The 20,138-nt window shown below is 30.3% G+C and overlaps 1 protein-coding gene and 1 long non-coding RNA gene across 2 annotated transcripts; one reads left to right on the forward strand and one right to left on the reverse strand.

Annotated features, from left to right (window-relative positions):
• Positions 1–3,668: 3,668 nt before the first annotated feature.
• On the forward strand, positions 3,669–8,528 carry LOC125862361 (uncharacterized). The gene is made up of 2 exons (XR_007446040.1): positions 3,669–3,913; positions 8,092–8,528. It is a non-coding gene; the product is annotated as an uncharacterized LOC125862361 (long non-coding RNA).
• Positions 8,529–8,617: 89 nt separating this feature from the next.
• On the reverse strand, positions 8,618–13,153 carry LOC125862219 (plant intracellular Ras-group-related LRR protein 6-like). The gene is made up of 3 exons (XM_049542246.1): positions 12,734–13,153; positions 9,593–9,762; positions 8,618–9,452 (listed from the first exon to the last, which is right to left on the reverse strand). Exons 1-3 carry the CDS (start codon positions 12,986–12,988, stop codon positions 8,780–8,782), a joined length of 1,098 nt encoding a protein of 365 aa, XP_049398203.1. The 5' UTR covers positions 12,989–13,153; the 3' UTR covers positions 8,618–8,779.
• Between the last annotated feature and the right edge of the window lie 6,985 nt (positions 13,154–20,138).

Raw genomic sequence — 20,138 nt, forward strand, 5'->3', positions numbered from 1 at the left:
TCGTATCTTGGGATACATGATGTCAAAATTAGGTGTGATTGGTTCTAGATACATTGTATCCAAGTAGATTCGCATGTATCGATAGAAAAATCTTCCTCGTCTCCCTCACATATCGCTTGCGTACTCTCCTATGTAATTGATATCCCATATACATACATATACATGTATCTAGTGTGATTCGCATGTATCTGGATACATGGCTATCTCCCTTCTCATATCGCTCGCCTCTCTCCCTATTTTATTGTATCTGATTGCAAAAATACATGTATCTAGATGTATCTCTCTCAAATAGAAATTTCTTAATCAATCATAAAATACGCAATTATTTGAAAGTATAAATAGAATTAGTATATATGATATGTATGTATATATGTATAAGATAGTTCTTTACAACTATATGTTAGAATGAGGAGAGAGAACAAATGATGTATTAATAAATACAACTTATACCATTAATTTGTGTTAAAGAATACAATTGTATCAACCAATACAAATATATATATATATATATATATATTTCATGTATATTTACTTTGTATCAAGTGTATCAATGAATACAATTATATAAACAAATATAATTATATCCTTTGAATTCAAGAATAATATCTCCTTTTATGCACTTCAATTGGTTATCAAGTCACTGATTTACAGGGTTAAATGTATGACCATAGTGTCCCGGCCTCTAATCGCCTACTGCAATTGACATCCTAACTACATTATTGAGCGGGGATAGACTGAACCAATTGCCGAGCATTACATTTTTATCTAGTTTTGTAATCAAGCAAGGTCTCTAGGTATATCCCAATCCTAGATACAAATCAACCCTAGTTTCTAAAGAAGATCATGCTCCTTTTGTCCCACATTCTATCCTCCTATCCTTCTCTCGAGTTCAATTTGGAAAATAAATTTATTTCAATGGTGGCTAATTATGAAATATCAAATCAAGAACAAAAGAGTAATTTATGCAATTACCAACTTCAATCCATAAAGTTCAATAATACACAATGATCCTATGCCACAACCTTAGAATAAGAAAATTTAACTACTCATGATGTGATTTTCAATCTTCAAGTATCTAATAATCATAAGAGAAATCGATAAAAGTAAAGAGTATGAATGAACCCAAAAATTGAAGTAAAGTTCTCCAAGTCGTCGTTCACCAAAAGCAAAAAAAAAATATTTAAAATAATAAAATCCAAGTCTATTTATAGTTTGAAAAAAGTCGGCATAAATCTAGGGTCCACCTCCGCAACGCAGAGGTGCACTGCTTTTTCACAATTTCCTGAACTATTCCTCTCCGCGACACAGAGAGGATACGTACTCTTCTGTCTCAGTAACCATCGAGAGTGGAATAATAAATTCCCTATCCGCGACGCGAAGGGTATACAATTTTCTCACTTTGAACTTCCTTTTATCCTTTGATCTTTTAATTTTTCCTTTGTGCTTTGTGATCAGACCGAACTCTACTTCACGTGCTTTCACTTTTGCGCTTTTTTCTTTTGCTTCCCAACCTACAATCACTAATCACATTGGTTAATCATAATGCAATAACATGACTCGAACACTATCAATAAAATGAAATTTATCCTCAAACTTGGCTAAAGTATGAGTGTTATTTGGCTTTTAGGCATATAAATATGCCCAAGATCATTAATTATCGAGTTGTAATCTTTTTCTTTCATAGCTTAAGTTTTCTTTCAATTAGGGGTATCTTGAAGACTCATGGTGATTGTTGATTCATAGGGATTAGAGTTAGTTCATAAGATTGCATGCATGTATTGTAATCTAAAATTATTAGCTTAGAATTTATTGAAGTTGAGTTAAATTTTACAAATGTGTAGATCGTGATATTTGCCCTATCATGAACCAGGATTTTCCACGATATAATATTGTGTTGTTACTGTACGTGCTTTACTTAACACAATGCCTGTAACTTACAAAGGAACCTATAAAATATATTTATTCCTTATACAAATTATGGAGTCAATATTATAACAACTTTTTTTCTTCAATATATAAGAAAAACTAAATATCAATTTCAAGAGAAGTAAAATCTCTCCCCCCAACTTCTTTCTCTATATTTTGTTTCCTTGTATTTTTATTATTAATTCATCACAATCATGAAATTGTTGTCTTATTCCAGGATTTATTGAAGAAGTCTAAATGGTCGTTTGGTAGAGTGTATAAGAATAATGCAAAATATAGCGCATTAGTAATGTTTGCATTAGTTATGTTGTGATTTTTTTATGCAATGTTTGGTTTGGTGTATTAAAAAAACATGAATTGCATTTACAAAAAAATTAAAAATTATTTACAAAACTACCCTCCACAAATATAGTGAAATGGATGTGAAAAGGTTTTTGAGGACAATTGTGTCTTTAACAATGCTAATGCATGCATTAGAACCCATTGCATTACTAATGCATAGAACTCCATGGTATAGTAATATACTCTTCAATACTAGTAATACACTATTCAATACACAATAGAGTGTATTACTACTACAAGCATTAGTTATGCATAGATTAGAAAAGTGTACCACACACGAAACCAATAATACACCAAACTAATATATTATTATTTTCTCCAATATGCTCTACCAAACGGCTGTTTTTAGTCAAGTCTTCCTCTAGAGAGTCAAGGTCTTTCAACCTCTTATTACATATTGGTGAATTGCTACCTAACATCCTATCCTAATTTTTGGTTTTGGACCTTCCAAGTTTCAACTATGTGTTCCCAAATAAAATATCACATTTTTTCTCTTTTTTACTAGTCAAGGGGAGACCTATTTTCCAAAGCTAGAGTGATATAAATGTCATAGTCGTAAGAAGATACGATGGGTGACTACCACTTTTTAAACAACTTCAATGAGATAATTTTTTTTGCAACATAAATATCTATGAATTATAGTAGATTAGAAGTTTGAAAAGTCATTTATTTTTTTTGTTAAATTTTATGTTCAGTTAAATATTTCACATAAATTGAAATTGACGGAGTACGTTATTATAAATTATTATCCACCGTTAGTATACAAAATCAATGTATAACTTAAATCCTAAAGCGATATATGAAGTGGCGTCCCAATATTGGCCACCACGGTAATGATTGTATTTTTGTATATTTTTTCTTGACTCCGTCAACCCCCAAGACTACGCCATGTATTTCTCTTCAAAAAAATAGTGTATGGCTAATGAAAAATATTATATATTGAAGTTAATAATAATATTTAGCTACCAACATATATTATGGTGCAGTGATGAGACTGCTCCATCTTTAATCAGAAGTCTCAGCTTTGAACCTTGAATATAAAGAAAATCCTATTGGGAGCGTCACATAAGCCTTGAAGCAAATAAAAAAATTCCTAACTTAAATAGCGTGTTCTCATCATCTATCTCCACAACTCTATCCCACCATCATTTTTTTTTGGTTTCCCTCTCGATATTTGGAGTCTGCATTAGAGCTTAGATTAAATTCGGATTGTGCACTGCAGGGCCCATTCGGGAATGACGCTCCCAATGAGATTTTCTCCATACCCAGAGCTCGAACCCAAGATGTCTGGTTTAGGGTGGAGCAATTCCACTACCGCACCACAACCCGGTTTCAGCACCATCTTTCCCCTTATATAAAAGGACATCTTCTTTGGGAACCCTTTTACACACTAGCTAGAGAGAAATAAGGAAAAAAATTAACAATATGTACATCAAAATAACATATTGTTGTTTTTCTCCCAAATCATGTGATATATTAAAGACTATTAGAGTTGTACATTTGAATGGTCATGTAGAGGATTTTGATCATCCTATTAGTGTACATGAACTCATGGCCAAATCTCAAAAACACTTTGTCTTCACTCATGCCCAACTTTTATCTGCTGCTTCAAAGCCTCTCAACCCTGATACTAAGTTAGAATAAGGTCATATTTACTATTTATTGCGTACTCTCCTATGTAATCTATATCCAAGATACACGTGAATCATACCAGATACATAAATATGCATGTAAGTGTGATTCACAATTAATTTGTGTTAACGAATACAATTATATCAACAAATACAAATACAAATATATATATAAAATTTATGTATATTCAATTTGTATCAATGAATACAATTTATATTAATGAATACAATATATAAACAAATATAATTATATCCTTTGATTTCAAGTATAATATATTCTTTTATGAACTTTAATTGGTTGGCAAATCACTGATTTACAGGGTTAAATGTATGATCATGATGTCCCTACCTCTAATCATCTACCGCAATTGACAGTCTAACTACATCGTTGAACGGGGATAGAATGAGCCAATTGCCGAGCATTACATTTTCATCTAGTTTTATAATCAAGCAAAGTCTCTAGGTATATCCTATTCTATATACAAATCAACCCTAGTTTCTAAAGAAGATCATGCTTCTTTTGTCCCACATTCTGTCCTCCTATCCCTATCCCGAGTTCAATTTAGCCAATAAGTTTATTTCAATGGCGGCCAATTATGAAATACCAAATCAAGACCAAAAGAGTAATTTATGTGATAACCAACTTCAATCCCTAAAGTTCGATAATACACAATCATCTTGTAGCCATAATCCTAGGGAATTTAGCTACTCATAATGTGATTTTCAATCTTCAAGTATTTAATAATCATAAGAGAAATCGATAAAAGTAAAGAGTATGAATGAACCCTAAATTTGAAGTAAAGTTCTCCTAGTCGTCGTTTTCCAAAAGCCAAAAAAAGAGAATATTTGAAACAATAAAATCCAAGTCTATTTATAGTTTGAAAAAAGTCGGCATAAATTTGAGCTCCACCTCCACGACGCGGAGGTGCATTGCTTTTTCACAATTTCCTGAACTATTCCTCTCCTTGACGCAGAAAGCATACGTGTTTTTTTGTCTCAGCAGTCATCGAGTGTGAAATAATAAATTCCCTCTATGCGACGTGGAGGGGATACCAAGCTAGAGTTTTTCTCACTTTGAACTTCCTTTTATCCTTTGACCTTTCGTCCTTTGTGCTTTGTGATCGGATTCAACTCCACTTCATGTGCTTTCACTTTTGTGTCTTTTTCTCTGTTTCCCAACCTACAATCACTAATGACATTGGTTTATCATAATGCACTAACACGACTTGAACACTATCAATAAAATGGGACATATACCTTAAACTTGGCTAAAGTATGGGTGTTATTTGCCTCTTAGGCATATAAATATGTCCAAGATCATTAATTATCGAGTTGTAATCTTTTTTCTTTCATAGCTTAAGTTATTCTTCCAGTAGGGGCAACTTGAAGACTCATAGTGATTGTTGATTCATAGGAATTAGAGTTAGTTCATAGGATTACATGCATGTATTGTAATATAAAATCGTTAGCTTAGAATTTATTGAAGTTGAGTTAAATCTTACAAATGTGCAGATCATGATATTTTACCTATCATGAACCAGGATTTTCCACGTTATAATATTGTTTTATTACTGCACATGCTTTACTTAACACAATGCCAGTAACTTATGAAGGAACATATAAAATATATTTGTTCCTTATACGAATTACGGGCTCAATATTATAACAACTTTTTTTCTTCAATATATAAGAAAAATTAAATTTGTTCATTAGAATATCAATTTCAAGAGAAATAAAATCTCTCCCCCCAACGTCTTTATCTATATTTTGTTTCCTTGTATTTTTATTATTAATTCATCACAATCATGAAATTGTTGTCTTATTCCAGGATTTATTGAAGAAGTCTAAAGGGTCGTTTGGTAGAGTGTATAAAAATAATGCAAATTATAGTATATTAGTAATGTTTGCATTAGTTATGATTGTATTAGTTAAGCTTGAGATTTTTTTATGCAATGTTTGGTTTGATGTACTAAAAATAACATGAATTGCATTAAAAAAAAATTATTTACAAAAATACCCTCCACAAATATAGTGAAAAGATTTTTGTGGGACAATTATGTCTTTAACAATGCTAATGCATGCATTAGAACCCATTGCATTACTAATGCATAGAAATTTGTGAATAGTAATACACTTTTCAATACACAATAGAGTGTATTACTAATACAAGCATTAGTTATGCATAGATTAGAAAAGTGTACCAAACACGATATCAGTAATACACCAAACTAATACAATTATTATTTTCTCCAATACACTCTATCAAATGACTGTTTTTAGTCGAGTCTTCCTCTAGAGAGTCAAGGTCTTTCAACCTCTTATCACATATTGGTGAATTTGCTACCTAACATCCTATCCTAATTTTTGGTTTTGGACCTTCCAAGTTTCAACTACGTGTTCCCAAATAAAATATCACATTTTCTTTTCTCCTTTTTACTAGTCAAGGGGAGACCTATTTTCCAAAGTTTGGAGTGATATAAATGTCATAGTCCTAAGAACATACGATGGGTGACTACCACTTTTTAAACAACTTCAATGAGATAATTTTTTGCAACATAAATATCTATGAATTTTAGTAGATCATAAGTTTGAACATTCATTATTTTTTTTTGTTAAATTTTATATTCAATCAAATATTTCACATAAATTGAAATTAGCGGAGTATGTTATTATAAATTATTATCCACCGTTAGTATAAAAAATCAATATATACCTATAATATATTACNATTATTTTTTTTGGTTAAATTTTATATTCAGTCAAATATTTCACATAAATTGAAATTAGCGGAGTATGTTATTATAAATTATTATCCACCGTTAGTATAAAAAATCAATATATACCTATAATATATTACTTAAATCCTAAAGCGACATATGAAGTGGCGTCCCAATACTGACTATCACGATAATGATTGCATTTTTGTATATTTTCTCTAGACTCCGTCAACCCCAAAGACTACGCCATGTATTTTTCTTCAAAAAAATAGTGTATGGTTAATGAAAAATATTATATATTGAAGTTAATAATAATATTTAGCTACCAACATAATATGGTGCAAATGAGACTGCTCCATCTTTAATCAGAAGTCTCAGTTTTGAACCTTGAATATGAAGAAAATCCTATTGGGAGCATCACATAAGCCTTGAAGCAAATAAAAAAATTCCTAACTTAAATAGCGTGTTCTCATCATCTATCTCCACAACTCTAGCCCACCACCATTTTTTTTTGGTTTCCCACTCGATATTTGGAGTCTGCATTAGAGTTTTAGATTAAATTTGGATTGTGCACTGCAGGGCCCATTCGGGGACGACACTCCCAATGAGATTTTCTCCATACCCAGAGCTCGAACCCAAGATGTCTGGTTTAGGGTGGAGCAATTCCACTACCGCACCACAACCCGGTTTCAACACCATCTTTCCCCTTATATAAAAGGACATCTTCTTTGGAGCCCTTTTACACACTAGCTAGAGAGAAATAAGGAAAATATTAACAATATGTACATCAAAATAACATATTGTTGTTTTTCTCCCAAATCATGTGATATATTAAAGACTATTAGAGTTGTACATTTGAATGGTCATGTAGAGGATTTTGATCATCCTATTAGTGTACATGAACTCATGGCCAAATCTCAAAAACACTTTGTCTTCACTCATGCCCAACTTTTATCTGCTGCTTCAAAACCTCTCANACCACCATTTTTTTGATTTCCCACTCAGTATTTGGAGTCTGCATTGGAGCTTAGATTAAATTCGGATTGTGCACTGCAGGGCTCATTCGGGAATGACGCTCCCAATGAGATTTTCTCTATACCCAGAGCTCGAACACGAGATGCATGATTTAGGGTGGAGCAAACCCACTACCGCACCACAACCCGGTTTCAGCACCATCTTTCCCCTTATATAAAAGGACATCTTCTTTAGGAGCTCTTTTACACACTAGCTAGAGAGAAAGAAGGAAATAATTAACAATATGTACAAAATAACATATTGTTGTTTTTCTCCCAAATCTTGTGATATATTAAAGACTATTAGAGTTGTACATTTGAATGGTCATGTAGAGGATTTTGATCATCCTATTAGTGTACATGAACTCATGGCAAAATCTCAAAAACACTTTGTCTTCACTCATGCCCAACTTTTATCTGCTGCTTCAAAGCCTCTCAACCCTGATACTAAGTTAGAACAAGGTCATATTTACTATTTATTGCCTAAATCCTTATTTCAATCAAGTGTTTCTCCAATGGATTTAGTTCCAATAGCTAGAAAACTTAGTTGCATAGCTAAAAGTGGTGCAACTAACACAACTTCGTGCAAATTTGGAGAAAGATCAAATAAATCGCGAGCATGGAAGCCAGTTTTGTCTACCATTAGAGAATGGTCGTTTAATAGGAGAAGTGAATCGGATTTGCAAAGAAATGAATCGCAAGTGCAAGAAACTAATTCATAATTTGTGATTTTTTGAAGTTTTTCATTTGTTCTGTTTGCTTTCTAAGAGTCTTGTTCTGTTTTTTTGGGGCTTTTTAAATGGTTCTGTTTATGTAAGATTTTTTTTTTGAGTTTTGATAATTAATGAACAAAATGAGTTTTTGTACAAGTGATATTGTTAGTTTGTTATGATAACAAATTTTGATTCGATGTAATTATTCATATGATTTGATATAAACACTCTGTTCGGGTAAATTTGTACCTCTAATGAGCATTGTTACCCTCAAACATACCCATGACTCATGAGGCTAATCATCTATGAAAATCTGTACAATCTCAAAGACAACAAAATCTACAGAACATAATGTACAGCTTGATCTAGCACACATTGCACGATTTCAAACGTAAAAGAAAACAAGCTAAGAGCTACCAAGCAAATTGCAATGTCCCTTATTTGGAGAAGTAGGTTTTTGGAGATAGAAGACGACGAGGAGAAAGCATTCCCATAAATCGTGGTGAGGCAATTGCATCGATAGTACGATTGCTTGGAACACCAAAGTCCTCTCTATCATCTCTTGGTATGTTAGCACCACTAAATGTGCTACATCTTGCTAGCTTTCCAAACCATGACTTCTTCTTAGGGGACTTGTCATGCATTCCATTTATCTTTTCACACAAGTATTGCTTAACTGCACGTATCCCTTGCTCCACTACCTCCGGTGGGGGAGAAACAAGGCGGTTGCCTTCTACACTTAGCTTCTGGAGCTTCTTCAAGCATCCGATGGAATCTGGTAATTCAGTAATCTTGTTGTAACTAACATCTAGTTCATGAAGAGAAATGAGAAATCCTACTGAATAGGGCAACTTTGAGAGGTACTGGAAATTTTGACTAACGTTAAGGATTTCAAGGTTGATTAGGTTCTCAAGATCATCGGGGAGTGATCTAAGGCAGTTTAGCCTAGCATCTAACACGCGAAGGTTGGTCAAGTGGGAGGTGGAGTAAGGAAGGTATGCTATTTTATTTGAATTTATGCATAGCTTCTTGAGATTTATGAGCTCAAATCCAATGGTGTCCGGTAAATGAGTAAGCATATTGAAGTTGGCATTCAACTCTTCCAATGATCTGCAAGTAGGAAGAAAAGGTTATACTTATGTTCTAAAGGCTTTAGCGACTTTGAATGCAATGACAGTAACTCAATTGCTGCTAAATATCTCTTTTGTGTAGTGATAATGTTATGGATTAGAAATGTTTAGATGACTAACCTACAATTCTCGATAGTTTTAGGGAGCGAAAGAAGGAGATTCCCAGAAATGTTAAGAAGTTTGAGCTTTGATAAGCAACCTATTGAGTTAGGAATGAAGTTGAGCTGATTTGAATGCATATCTAACTCAACCAAGTTAAGTAGTCTTGCTGTTAAAGACTCTGGTATACTCTGTCAACAAAAACAATGAAGTGAGAATTATACATGAAAAATTGCATAATTAATCAAGCATAGCTAGTATATATATCTACTCAACCTATTTATAGTTTTAAAAAATTACATAACTCAATGAGATTTCCCTTTTTCCTAGAAAATTCGCCACTCGCCCCACTCTCGCTTTAGAGAGGGACTATATGTATTTGTGCATCTATGGCAAATTAGAGTGCAACTTTGAGGAGATACATATGTATATCAATGTATAAGTGTATCTATATTTTTGTGCATCTATTGCAAATGAGTGAGTAGTTTTGAGGAGATATATATGTGTATTGCGTATCTATGGATGTGTATTTTTGTATCCATGAAAGACGAGTGGAAATTTTTTAAGATATATATATATATATGTGTGTGTGTGTGTGTGTGTATTTGTGTATATATGTAAATGTGCATCCATGATATAATACAATTGAGTGCTTAGCTTTGACGAGATATATATGTGTATCAATGTATTTATGTATCTATGGCAGATGAGTGGAACTTTGAAGAGATACAGATGTGTGTTTGTGTATTTATATACACAAGTGATACATGATAATTGAAAATCGTCCAACCAAATAAGAATGTGACTTACCCTAAAATCATTGTGTCTAGTACTTTCTCTGTCCAACAATAGTGTGTTGTTCGCTATACTAAAAAGGAAAAAAGGATAAATATATCCCGAACTATCGTAAATGATATGCAGATATCATTCGTCATACTTTTGGGACATTGGTGCCCCTTCCATCCAAAAACTAAAGCATATATGCCATTCACTCTAACGGAAGACTAAATAGGGATACGTGGCGCAATCTTATCTGTCGATTCGATATTTAATAAATGTGGGTCATTGGATAAGATTGTGACACGTGTATGTCCATTAGTATAAAGGATATATATGCTCTACTTTTTGGACGACAGGGCACCAATGTCCTAAAAGTATGACGAAGGGTATCTCCAAGCCATTTACGATAGTTCGAGGGTATATTTGTCATTTTTCCTACTAAAAATAGTTGTTCAATAATACTTGTCCAATTAAGAAAATCAAGAGATCTATTTTACCCTTACTGTTAAATACTATTTATCATCTAACACATTTCTCAAAACATTAAATTTAATAAAGTCAAAAGATAATATAGTAATATTACCCCTATTATTTATTCTTTCTTAAGGGGTATGCCAAGTCAATAGTGGACAACTATTGTTGGACATAGAGAGTAAAATGATAAAGTGTTAATCTATGATACAATTCATGCTACTTAAAATCGATACATATATGAAATAAATACATTGATATGAAAAAAAATATAAACCGTCGACGTATCTGTGTATCAGATATTTGTATGGTACTTATAATTGAAATTGTGAGACACATATACATTATAAAATACAAATACATTGAAGAAGAGAGACGAGTGAGACACATACACATTGTAAAACACAATGAGAGACATATACATTGTATTAGACTATAAACAAAGACGGGATATATAATTAACGAAAATGTTGTTACGTTATGTACTATCGTGTTTTGTCAAATTTTGTCAATTATATTTAAGTAAATCCACAATCCACACATACATATAACAACCAGAAAAATATACTATAGCGTTTAATACGAATAATTGGAAAACCTATCAAGTTGTTATATATATATATTTTTTAAAATGTATCAATGAAGTAAAAAATAAACTTATACAAGACTTTATCCTTACTATTGGGTCAATTTACAATAATGATGAACGACAAAATATGACGTTAGGACGGTTGATTTGGATTTAATTTGATCCGTTAAAATTTATATTGTTTGTTTTGTATTAAACACAGAATAAAATAGTACTGCATTTTATTCCTAAAAATATTATACTGTATAGTTCACATAAACGACTCATTATCAAGTAAAGGGGAATATTTTAAGAAAATATAGTAGTACATTAAATTCTTATTTTGACACCTCTTTAATTCTAACTTTCCACAAGATATGTTTAAAACCACAAAATTAAAAAATATTTTGATACATTTTACATATTTTTAGTTTAGGACTATAACAATAAAAAAATTATCCACCTTTTGAAACTCAATATCAACTCAACACTGAATAAACAAATTGAAAACTAGGAAACATATAATAACTATTGTTGCGTAAAATAGAAGAAAGGTAAATGATAAATATATTTCTTTCCATAAATATGGAAGAAATTAAACAAAACTAAATATTTGTGAAAGTACAAGGAACCAAGAGCAACTAATAATGGAAGCAACGACTGTATTTGGTATGATTGAAAAATTAATGTTTTCCAAAATATTAGTCGTGACTGCTTGTCAGAAAATATTTTTAGTAAAATATTCTTTGGTCATAGAGGCAGATCCACCTATATAGGTAGTGCACATCCACCTATTAATATCGACATAAACTAATATATAATTAATCGTACATTTATGAAATGCAATAAAATTTTTAATAGTGTCCTTGTGTTGCTGATACAATTCAAAGCAATCAACTAGTGTTTTTAATAGTGTCCTTGTGTTGCTGATACAATTCAAAGCAATCAACTAGTTCGCCTCCAGTCAAAATGAAAAAAATAACTTCACTCGATTTTGACTAAAACATTTTTCTTCATAATTATCTTATCTTCATATCAAATACTTTAGCCACCACTTATTTCAAAAAGAAGATATTTTCACTTAATTTCCAATCAAAGATTAAAAATATTCTATCATGAATAAAATTCTCATAAATAAATAATTCACGATAGCACATAGTGATCATCGAAGTGGTTGTTCAATTAATTCTAGCGAAGACAAAAAAAAAAAAAAAAAACTAAGTGAATTTATTCATCTATCCTAACCTCTATGAACAGAGTCATCTAGTACATATTGCTTATTGCTGATAGAAGGTAACATATATTTCACAAAAATTAATTGAGGTGTACGAAAACTAACTAACCTGAAGATTATTGTTGGAAATATGTAATTTGGATATAGCTCCCAAATTGATTGTAGGATTTACAGGAAGAGAATCTAATGACATGCCACTTAGATCCACAATCTTTGGGCTCTCTTCTTCTTCTTCTTCAACAATACTAATTGTCATCTTTCTTCTTGTACTTTTTCCCCTACTACTCTTCCTCTCAAAGACTCCTTTTTCTTCTTGTCGTTGTTGTTGTCGTCGTGGTTCAACTAATTCCATCCTCATCTTCATGATCTCTTAATCCTAACACAAATCATCATTGAAATTCCATAATCTTCTTCTTCCTTTGTTAATTAACTAATCCTATTATTTGTTTATTGACAAATTGAGGGGTCGTTACTTTGTGTGTGGTGACACAAACACTTATAGGGAATGGAGAGGAGAAAAAATGGGATAGTATTTTATTTTTGTATATATATGAATGATGACTTGGATTTTATGTCATACAAGTTATTTTAGGAAAAGAATCAAATTCTGTCGTTTATGCAATATTTATTTATAATTTTATAATTTTCCAAAATAAAAGGATTATGTGATACGACTTTTCTTCTTTTTTGTCATTTTTAAAAAGCATTGACTTTTTTTTGTTTTGTTTTAAAGAAAAAGAACGGCTAAGAGACATGATCATTTTATAAACAAAACGTTTTTGAAAGTGATAGACATTATATGCTTAGCACTAAATTTCGAGGGAACAATTTTTAATTTTGTTTTTACTTATACTAAAAGTGAGGGTAGAAAAAAAAAATGAGGAAGAAATTCAAGGTGGAAATTGAACTCTCATCGAGGTCTTGATGAATGTCTATATAGTCAATCAACTGACATTAAGAACATGTTTGGTCATGTGAGTTGAAATTATATGAAATCATGAGAGCAAAGTAAAGTTTTGTTTGAACATGTAATTTGAATTTTTAAATTGTATTTTTTTGCTCGTAAACATAAAAACTGCATAAACTGTGAACTACCAAAATTGCAACATTTTTTTTATCAATATTTTAATTAAAAAGTAAATATTGAACATGAATTATACTGTACAACACTTTTTTTTTATTGAACTCATGTTCATTAATGGTGATTTAAAGGCTTGTAACTTGTAAGGGTAATCATACTAATTATAAATTTTGTTTACATGTAAAATAAACGATCGGTAAATATAAAATGATGGGTATTTTTTTACAAAATATAAATTTGTGGACTAATTTTTATATTTAAAAAATATGAAATTCTCAAATAAGTTTTTTGAAAAATTTGAAATTTCACCCTGAGATGAAATCACTTATATAAATACTAATTTCATCTCATAATTTTAAATCACAAGATAAAATCCCATGCTCGAACACGTACTTAAATTCTCATTTCATGGTTACAATTAAAGTACTACTATTGATTGTTTTTTAATTTGTTAAGGAGACATGCTGCACATGTTGATTTAAGGAATTGTTTGATCCATCTGTTACATTTCTCTTTTATTTCTATTTCTTTTTTTAAATGTTAGGGGTAGCAGACAATGAGGATTATAAGATGGAGAATTAAATTCATCAATAAAATAAAAATTTAAATAGTCAACTAATTAAGATATTAAAATTTTCAATACACTGATTACACAAATTGTTGTGGACCTAAATAATAATACTTGCTTTATGAATTGTGATATGATAATACAATGACCAACGAGTTGTATAGTATAGAATGGTAAGAATATTTTTACCTTATAAGAGATTTCAAATTTGAACCTTAAAATATAAAAAATTTATTACAAAAAGTGAACGATTATGATATCAGAATACAAAATTACTTAGTTTTACCATATTATTGTTGTATAGAATAAAAATAGACATGACATATGGACAAGTTTTATGACTTTTGTTGGTTGAACAAAGATTTGAGATCAATAAACTTGAATTGAGATAACACAGTATTGATAATAGAAATTTAATGGTCCAATAGTTGATCCTCCCTAATATTTTGGTAAGCAATTGTTGGTATTGCATAATAGATAATCTTTTAGTACTTAGCTTATAAGAATCGTTAATTTAATCTTACGTATATAAGTTTAAACTCTATATTGTAAATCATATACTTTATCACTTGAGGACATATATATCATAATCTATTTAATGTAACATTTTATTGAATTGATTAAATAAATAAAACATTTAGGGGCCGTTTGGTTACTGGTTAGAGTTATGCAGATATTAGTTATGCAGGTATTAGTTATGCAGATATTGGTTATGTAGGTATTAGATATGCAGGTATTGATTATGTAGGTATTAATTATACAAATATTAGTTATGTAGGATTAAGTTATGTAGAAATTATAATATATATATATAGTATTACTTATTGATTGTTTAATTTATTGTAAATTAATATACATTTTTTAAAAAATAAAAAACTATAAAGCTTGTATCCAAGATAAAATGCAACAGGCCCTTGTGGGGGTGCATAATTTTATAGGTTGATGTGCACAAATAATAAAATGCAACAGTTCGGATGGGGGGCAAACAATTTTGGGTTTGTTTGTGGGGGTGAGTGGGTAGGGGGGGAAGGCAATCACGAAACTAAAAAAAATTGAGTTAGGGGCGTCCCTTTTAAAAAAAAAAATGACTCCTTAATCTTGTGAATTAATTTTAATATACATTATTATTTACAAATAAATAATTAAGTAAACAAATTAAGGGTAAATATGTAATTTTATTATTTTAATCCATGTATAACTAATACCCTCATAACCAGGGGCGAATTTAAGTTAAAAAAATGGGTCACCTGAACCCGTGGTCATCCGACAAAATTCGATATAACAACTTGTATAATTTGTAAAATATATCAAATAGCAACTAAATGAACACATGATCACAAATAATTGGATGGCTCACTGGTTTGAGTATTTGTTTTCCACTGTGAGGTTGAGAGATCGATATTAAAAAATGCAGCATTGTTTATTACTTCTATTCTTATTTTTACAAATAATAATCTAAAAGTAGGTTCCATTGCAAGCATTTTATTTAACAAAAAACATGAAGTAGCGCTCAAATTTTCCAGCGGAAAAAACCCATTTCTTCCTTCTTTTCCGTTCTTTCAACTGAAATCGCCATTCTTAGTAAGCAAACTAGCAAAATCAATTATAATACTTTAGATCTTATCTTACGTGCAATGATCAACGACAACTCAAACACACAAGTGGTTTGAGACAANATTTTCCAACGGAAAAAACCCATTTCTTCCTTCTTTTCCGTTCTTTCAACTGAAATCACCATTCTTAGTAAGCAAACTAGCAAAATCAATTATAATACTTTAGATCTTATCTTACGTGCAATGATCAACGACGACTCAAACACACAAGTGGTTTGAGACAAAATCAAACTGAAGCCTTACACTTTTAAGAAAAAATAATATTCTTTTTAGGGTAAAGGGATATATATACCCCAGAACTATCGTAAATGGTATGCAGATACCCTTCGTCATACTTTTGGGGCATTGGTGTCTCTGCCGTCCAAAAACTAGAGCATATATACCCTTTATACTAATGGATATACACGTGTCATAATCTTATCCGTCGATTCGATATTTAATATATCGGATTGACGGATAAGATTGTGCCATGTGTCCCTATTTAGTCTTCCGTTAGAGTGAAAGAAATATATGCTTTAGTTTTTTTAGGGCAGGGGGACCAATGTCCCAAAAATATGACGAAAGGATACATACCATTTACGATAATTCGAGGATATATTTGTCCTTTTTCCCTTCTTTTTATAAAGTCTACTTTTTAAATTTCTTGAGATGCAAAATTGTATATTTTTTTATAATTGGATTCTTTTAATAATTATTTTTCAATCAATAATTCATATAACCAATGCATTTAATCTTTCTTGCAACGTAGTACTCTAGGTATATCAAATTTCTTCTAATAACTTTTTCTCTTAATAATTTTTTTTTGCAAATGATATTTAATATTTTTCTTATGAAAACGTTATATCCATTATTGCTAAGATAATTGAGGTCCTTCAAATTTGGAAGCCTAAAGTAGTTGCCTTTTTTTTAAAGGGGAAAACCGTCGCTGGCAATGGTGCATCCGTCTTCTTGAAATCCTAGATTCGCCTCTGCTCATAACTTATTCCACCTTCTACCCCGCATAAAATTATACATAGATTTCCTCATAAGTTATGTGAGTATTAGCTATGTAGAATGACAAAAATACAACCAAACACCACATAATTCAATACATGAATAATTTTTATACAACATTTGGAGACACACCAACCAAACATTATATAAAATTTATACATGAATAATTTTAATTATATTTACAAATCAAACATGGTATAAAATTAATACATGAATAATTTAACCAAACGGCCCATTATTAAATAAATAATACTATATCAAAAGGCATAGTTAACAATATATCGTAACATACTAACATCCAGAACCTCACTCACGATCTTTTCCCATGATATCAATGAGTATTGTCTTGTTTAAGACATTTCTTTTACGGTTTTTCCTCTATCATCTATGTAATAGTATAAATAGAGACATGAGATGTGATACTAAAAACACTTAAATATACTTGGAAAAAAGTTCTATCTTGCTCTCTATATGAGTTGTTTATTTTTTATTTTTTATTTTTTTCTAATTTCTACTTTTAACTTTAGCTTATAACAATAACTAATATTTAAANCATAAATCAATACATGAATAATTTTTATACAACATTTGGAGACACACCAACCAACATTGTATAAAATTTATACATGAATAATTTTGATTTATTTACAACCAAACATGGTATAAAATTAATACATGAATAATTTAACCAAACGGTCCATTATTAAATAAATAATACTATATCAAAAGGCATAGTTAACAATATATCGTAACATACTAACATCCAGAACCTCACTCACGATCTTTTCCCATGATATCAATGAGTATTGTCTTGTTTAAGACATTTCTTTTATGGTTTTTCCTCTATCATCTATGTAATAGTATAAATAGAGACATGAGATGTGATACTAAAAACACTTAAATATACTTGGAAAAAAGTTCTATCTTGCTCTCTATATGAGTTGTTTATTTTTTATTTTTTATTTTTTTCTAATTTCTACTTTTAACTTTAGCTTATAACAATAACTAATATTTAAAATAGGGAAGGAACCCAAAAGGGAAGGAAGCAAGCAACATATTTTAATTCAATTGGCCAACATGTGTAATTCTTCATTACTTTATATGATTAGAAAAAATATTTTAACATATTAAATCAAATGAAGGAAATAATTATTTACCTCTTTTTTTGGAAAAATATTAAATACAGACAAGTTCCATCATTTGATAAAGCTTCCCAACTACTACTAGATTTACTTACTTTAATCAATTAAATTAAAATATAACAATATTTGACCGATAATCACGGGCACGATTTTCTTTGCACATTAAAAAAAAGGTTTGACTTTAAAAGCGTAGATAATGTCAAATACGGCGTCCTTTTTTTGTTGTACTTTTAATGTGTTGAATTTTGTTTCATAATGAGTATCATATTATTTAAAAATATTTGATGAGTGTTTATTTTTTAATATTTTTATGACAAATTTAAAATTATAAAATTTCAATAAAATATATTATTTTTAAAATTTATGTTTAGTAAAACTAAGAAACTTAAATAAGAACGGAGATTATAAATTGGGAAACTTACACTATCCTTAAAGTTTTCTCAATTATAAAAATTGCGAATTTTTTTATTGTTTTCGCATACACGCTTTGGATGTCCGTTCAAATGATACATAACTTAATGAGAGAGATGTATTCCAGAGGGGATAGAGATGTATCTGAGAGAGATTTTGTCATTCTTTTAATGATAGAAAATTTTAAAAATCATGATATCTTAAATTGTGTATTTATGTTATTTTCCTAAATTACATATTATATCCATATCATCAAAAAAAATTTCTTGTAGTGTACGTATTTATCCGTACTGTCCTTTCCTATCCTATTTATCTACACCCTCATTCTTGACCTTTTTTTTTTTTATAATTTTACATCACAATTGTGTGTTTACTTTTCTTTGTGCATATATTAAAATATTTTTTCAAAGATAACGGTGGATTCTAATCTTTTAAGAAACATATCATTATTATCCATTTTCATTATAAAAGGTTTTGATTGTGGATAACAATACTTGACTAATATAACAAAAATCTTCAAGGTGGATTGTGAAGTACCATCTTATTTGAAGCGCTTTAAATTTTATTTGTATATTTACATGGCGATAAATATGATGGAAAATATTTTTTAGTTTATGTGTCTAAGTTATAATAGATTAGAAATTTAAGACATGTGAGGATTGCTTAAGAGGTGGAGCACCTCAATTATCAAATATGTTGAGAATTCGAGTTAAGCTAAAGGAAAAGTGAAAACAATATTGATCATTCTCGATGAGATAGAAAAAAGTTGATGATTAAGTAAGAAAATCATCCTATGTCATAAAACTCGTGTGATTGTAAACCCATTGAAATTTATGATTTTAAATATTTCATAATATTTATGTGACAATAAAAACCTATTCCTAGGGTAAAGATGAAGTTTAAATTAAATTAGTTTCAAATTTTTTAAAAAATTGACATTCTTTCCTGAACAAACTAACAATGAAATATTAACATGCTCTTTGTTGGTATGCATTTTACTTATTAATACGATTGAATGATTTTAAGCAGACAAGAGGTCATTAATGTGCATATTTGGGTCATAAAGGGCATTTTCTGGCATTATGTGTTTAGGATAATTTATATTTAGCTGGGCCATAAAAAAAGGCAAATAACACGAATCTTATTAGTTTAAGACCTAATATTTGTCTTTTTTTGAGTTTTATAAAAATTATCATTCATGTCAGATTTGGTCCCCGAATGCATGTATCTGACAGGTCCAAATACTTGTATCTCGGATGCATGGATTCAAAATTCCTAAAACAAATAGTTCATGTGACCTGTGAGCATCAAGAACTTATCTTTAAGGTTTTACAAGCCCCACATAGGAATCCATTCACATGTGGAAGGAATTCACTACTTGTATGAGAATACTATTACTCACAATACCCCATACTTCATTCACTACTTCAATAGCTACTTATACTATCTTTCATCCTCTTATAAAGGTGAACTCGAGTTCTTATTTAACTTTATATACACAATTACACTCGAGTGTAATAGCCGGCTTGTGTATACAAGTGAAACTTTTCATTTTAATCATCTTCACTTTCTACTCGAATCTATCCATTCCATATCAACTGTTTTCCTAGATATGCACTGCATTGCCGAATCACTCATGAGTCATGTCTATTAGTAACATGCGAAAGTAGCAACACTGATCGAAACTTCAAGAAACAACAAAAGTT

The sequence above is a fragment of the Solanum stenotomum genome, chromosome 4 (assembly GCF_019186545.1).
Source record: "Solanum stenotomum isolate F172 chromosome 4, ASM1918654v1, whole genome shotgun sequence".
NCBI lineage: Eukaryota > Viridiplantae > Streptophyta > Magnoliopsida > Solanales > Solanaceae > Solanum > Solanum stenotomum.

Excerpts from the sequence above, each read along its gene's own strand:
- LOC125862219 (XM_049542246.1), bottom strand. The coding sequence starts at position 12,988 with ATGAAGATGAGGATGGAATTAGTTGAACCACGACGACAACAACAACGA. Across the intron at positions 9,763-12,733 it reads TTTCCAACAATAATCTTCAG|AGTATACCAGAGTCTTTAAC; the intron begins GTTAGTTAGTTT and ends TTTTGTTGACAG. Across the intron at positions 9,453-9,592 it reads AAAACTATCGAGAATTGTAG|ATCATTGGAAGAGTTGAATG; the intron begins GTTAGTCATCTA and ends TCCTACTTGCAG.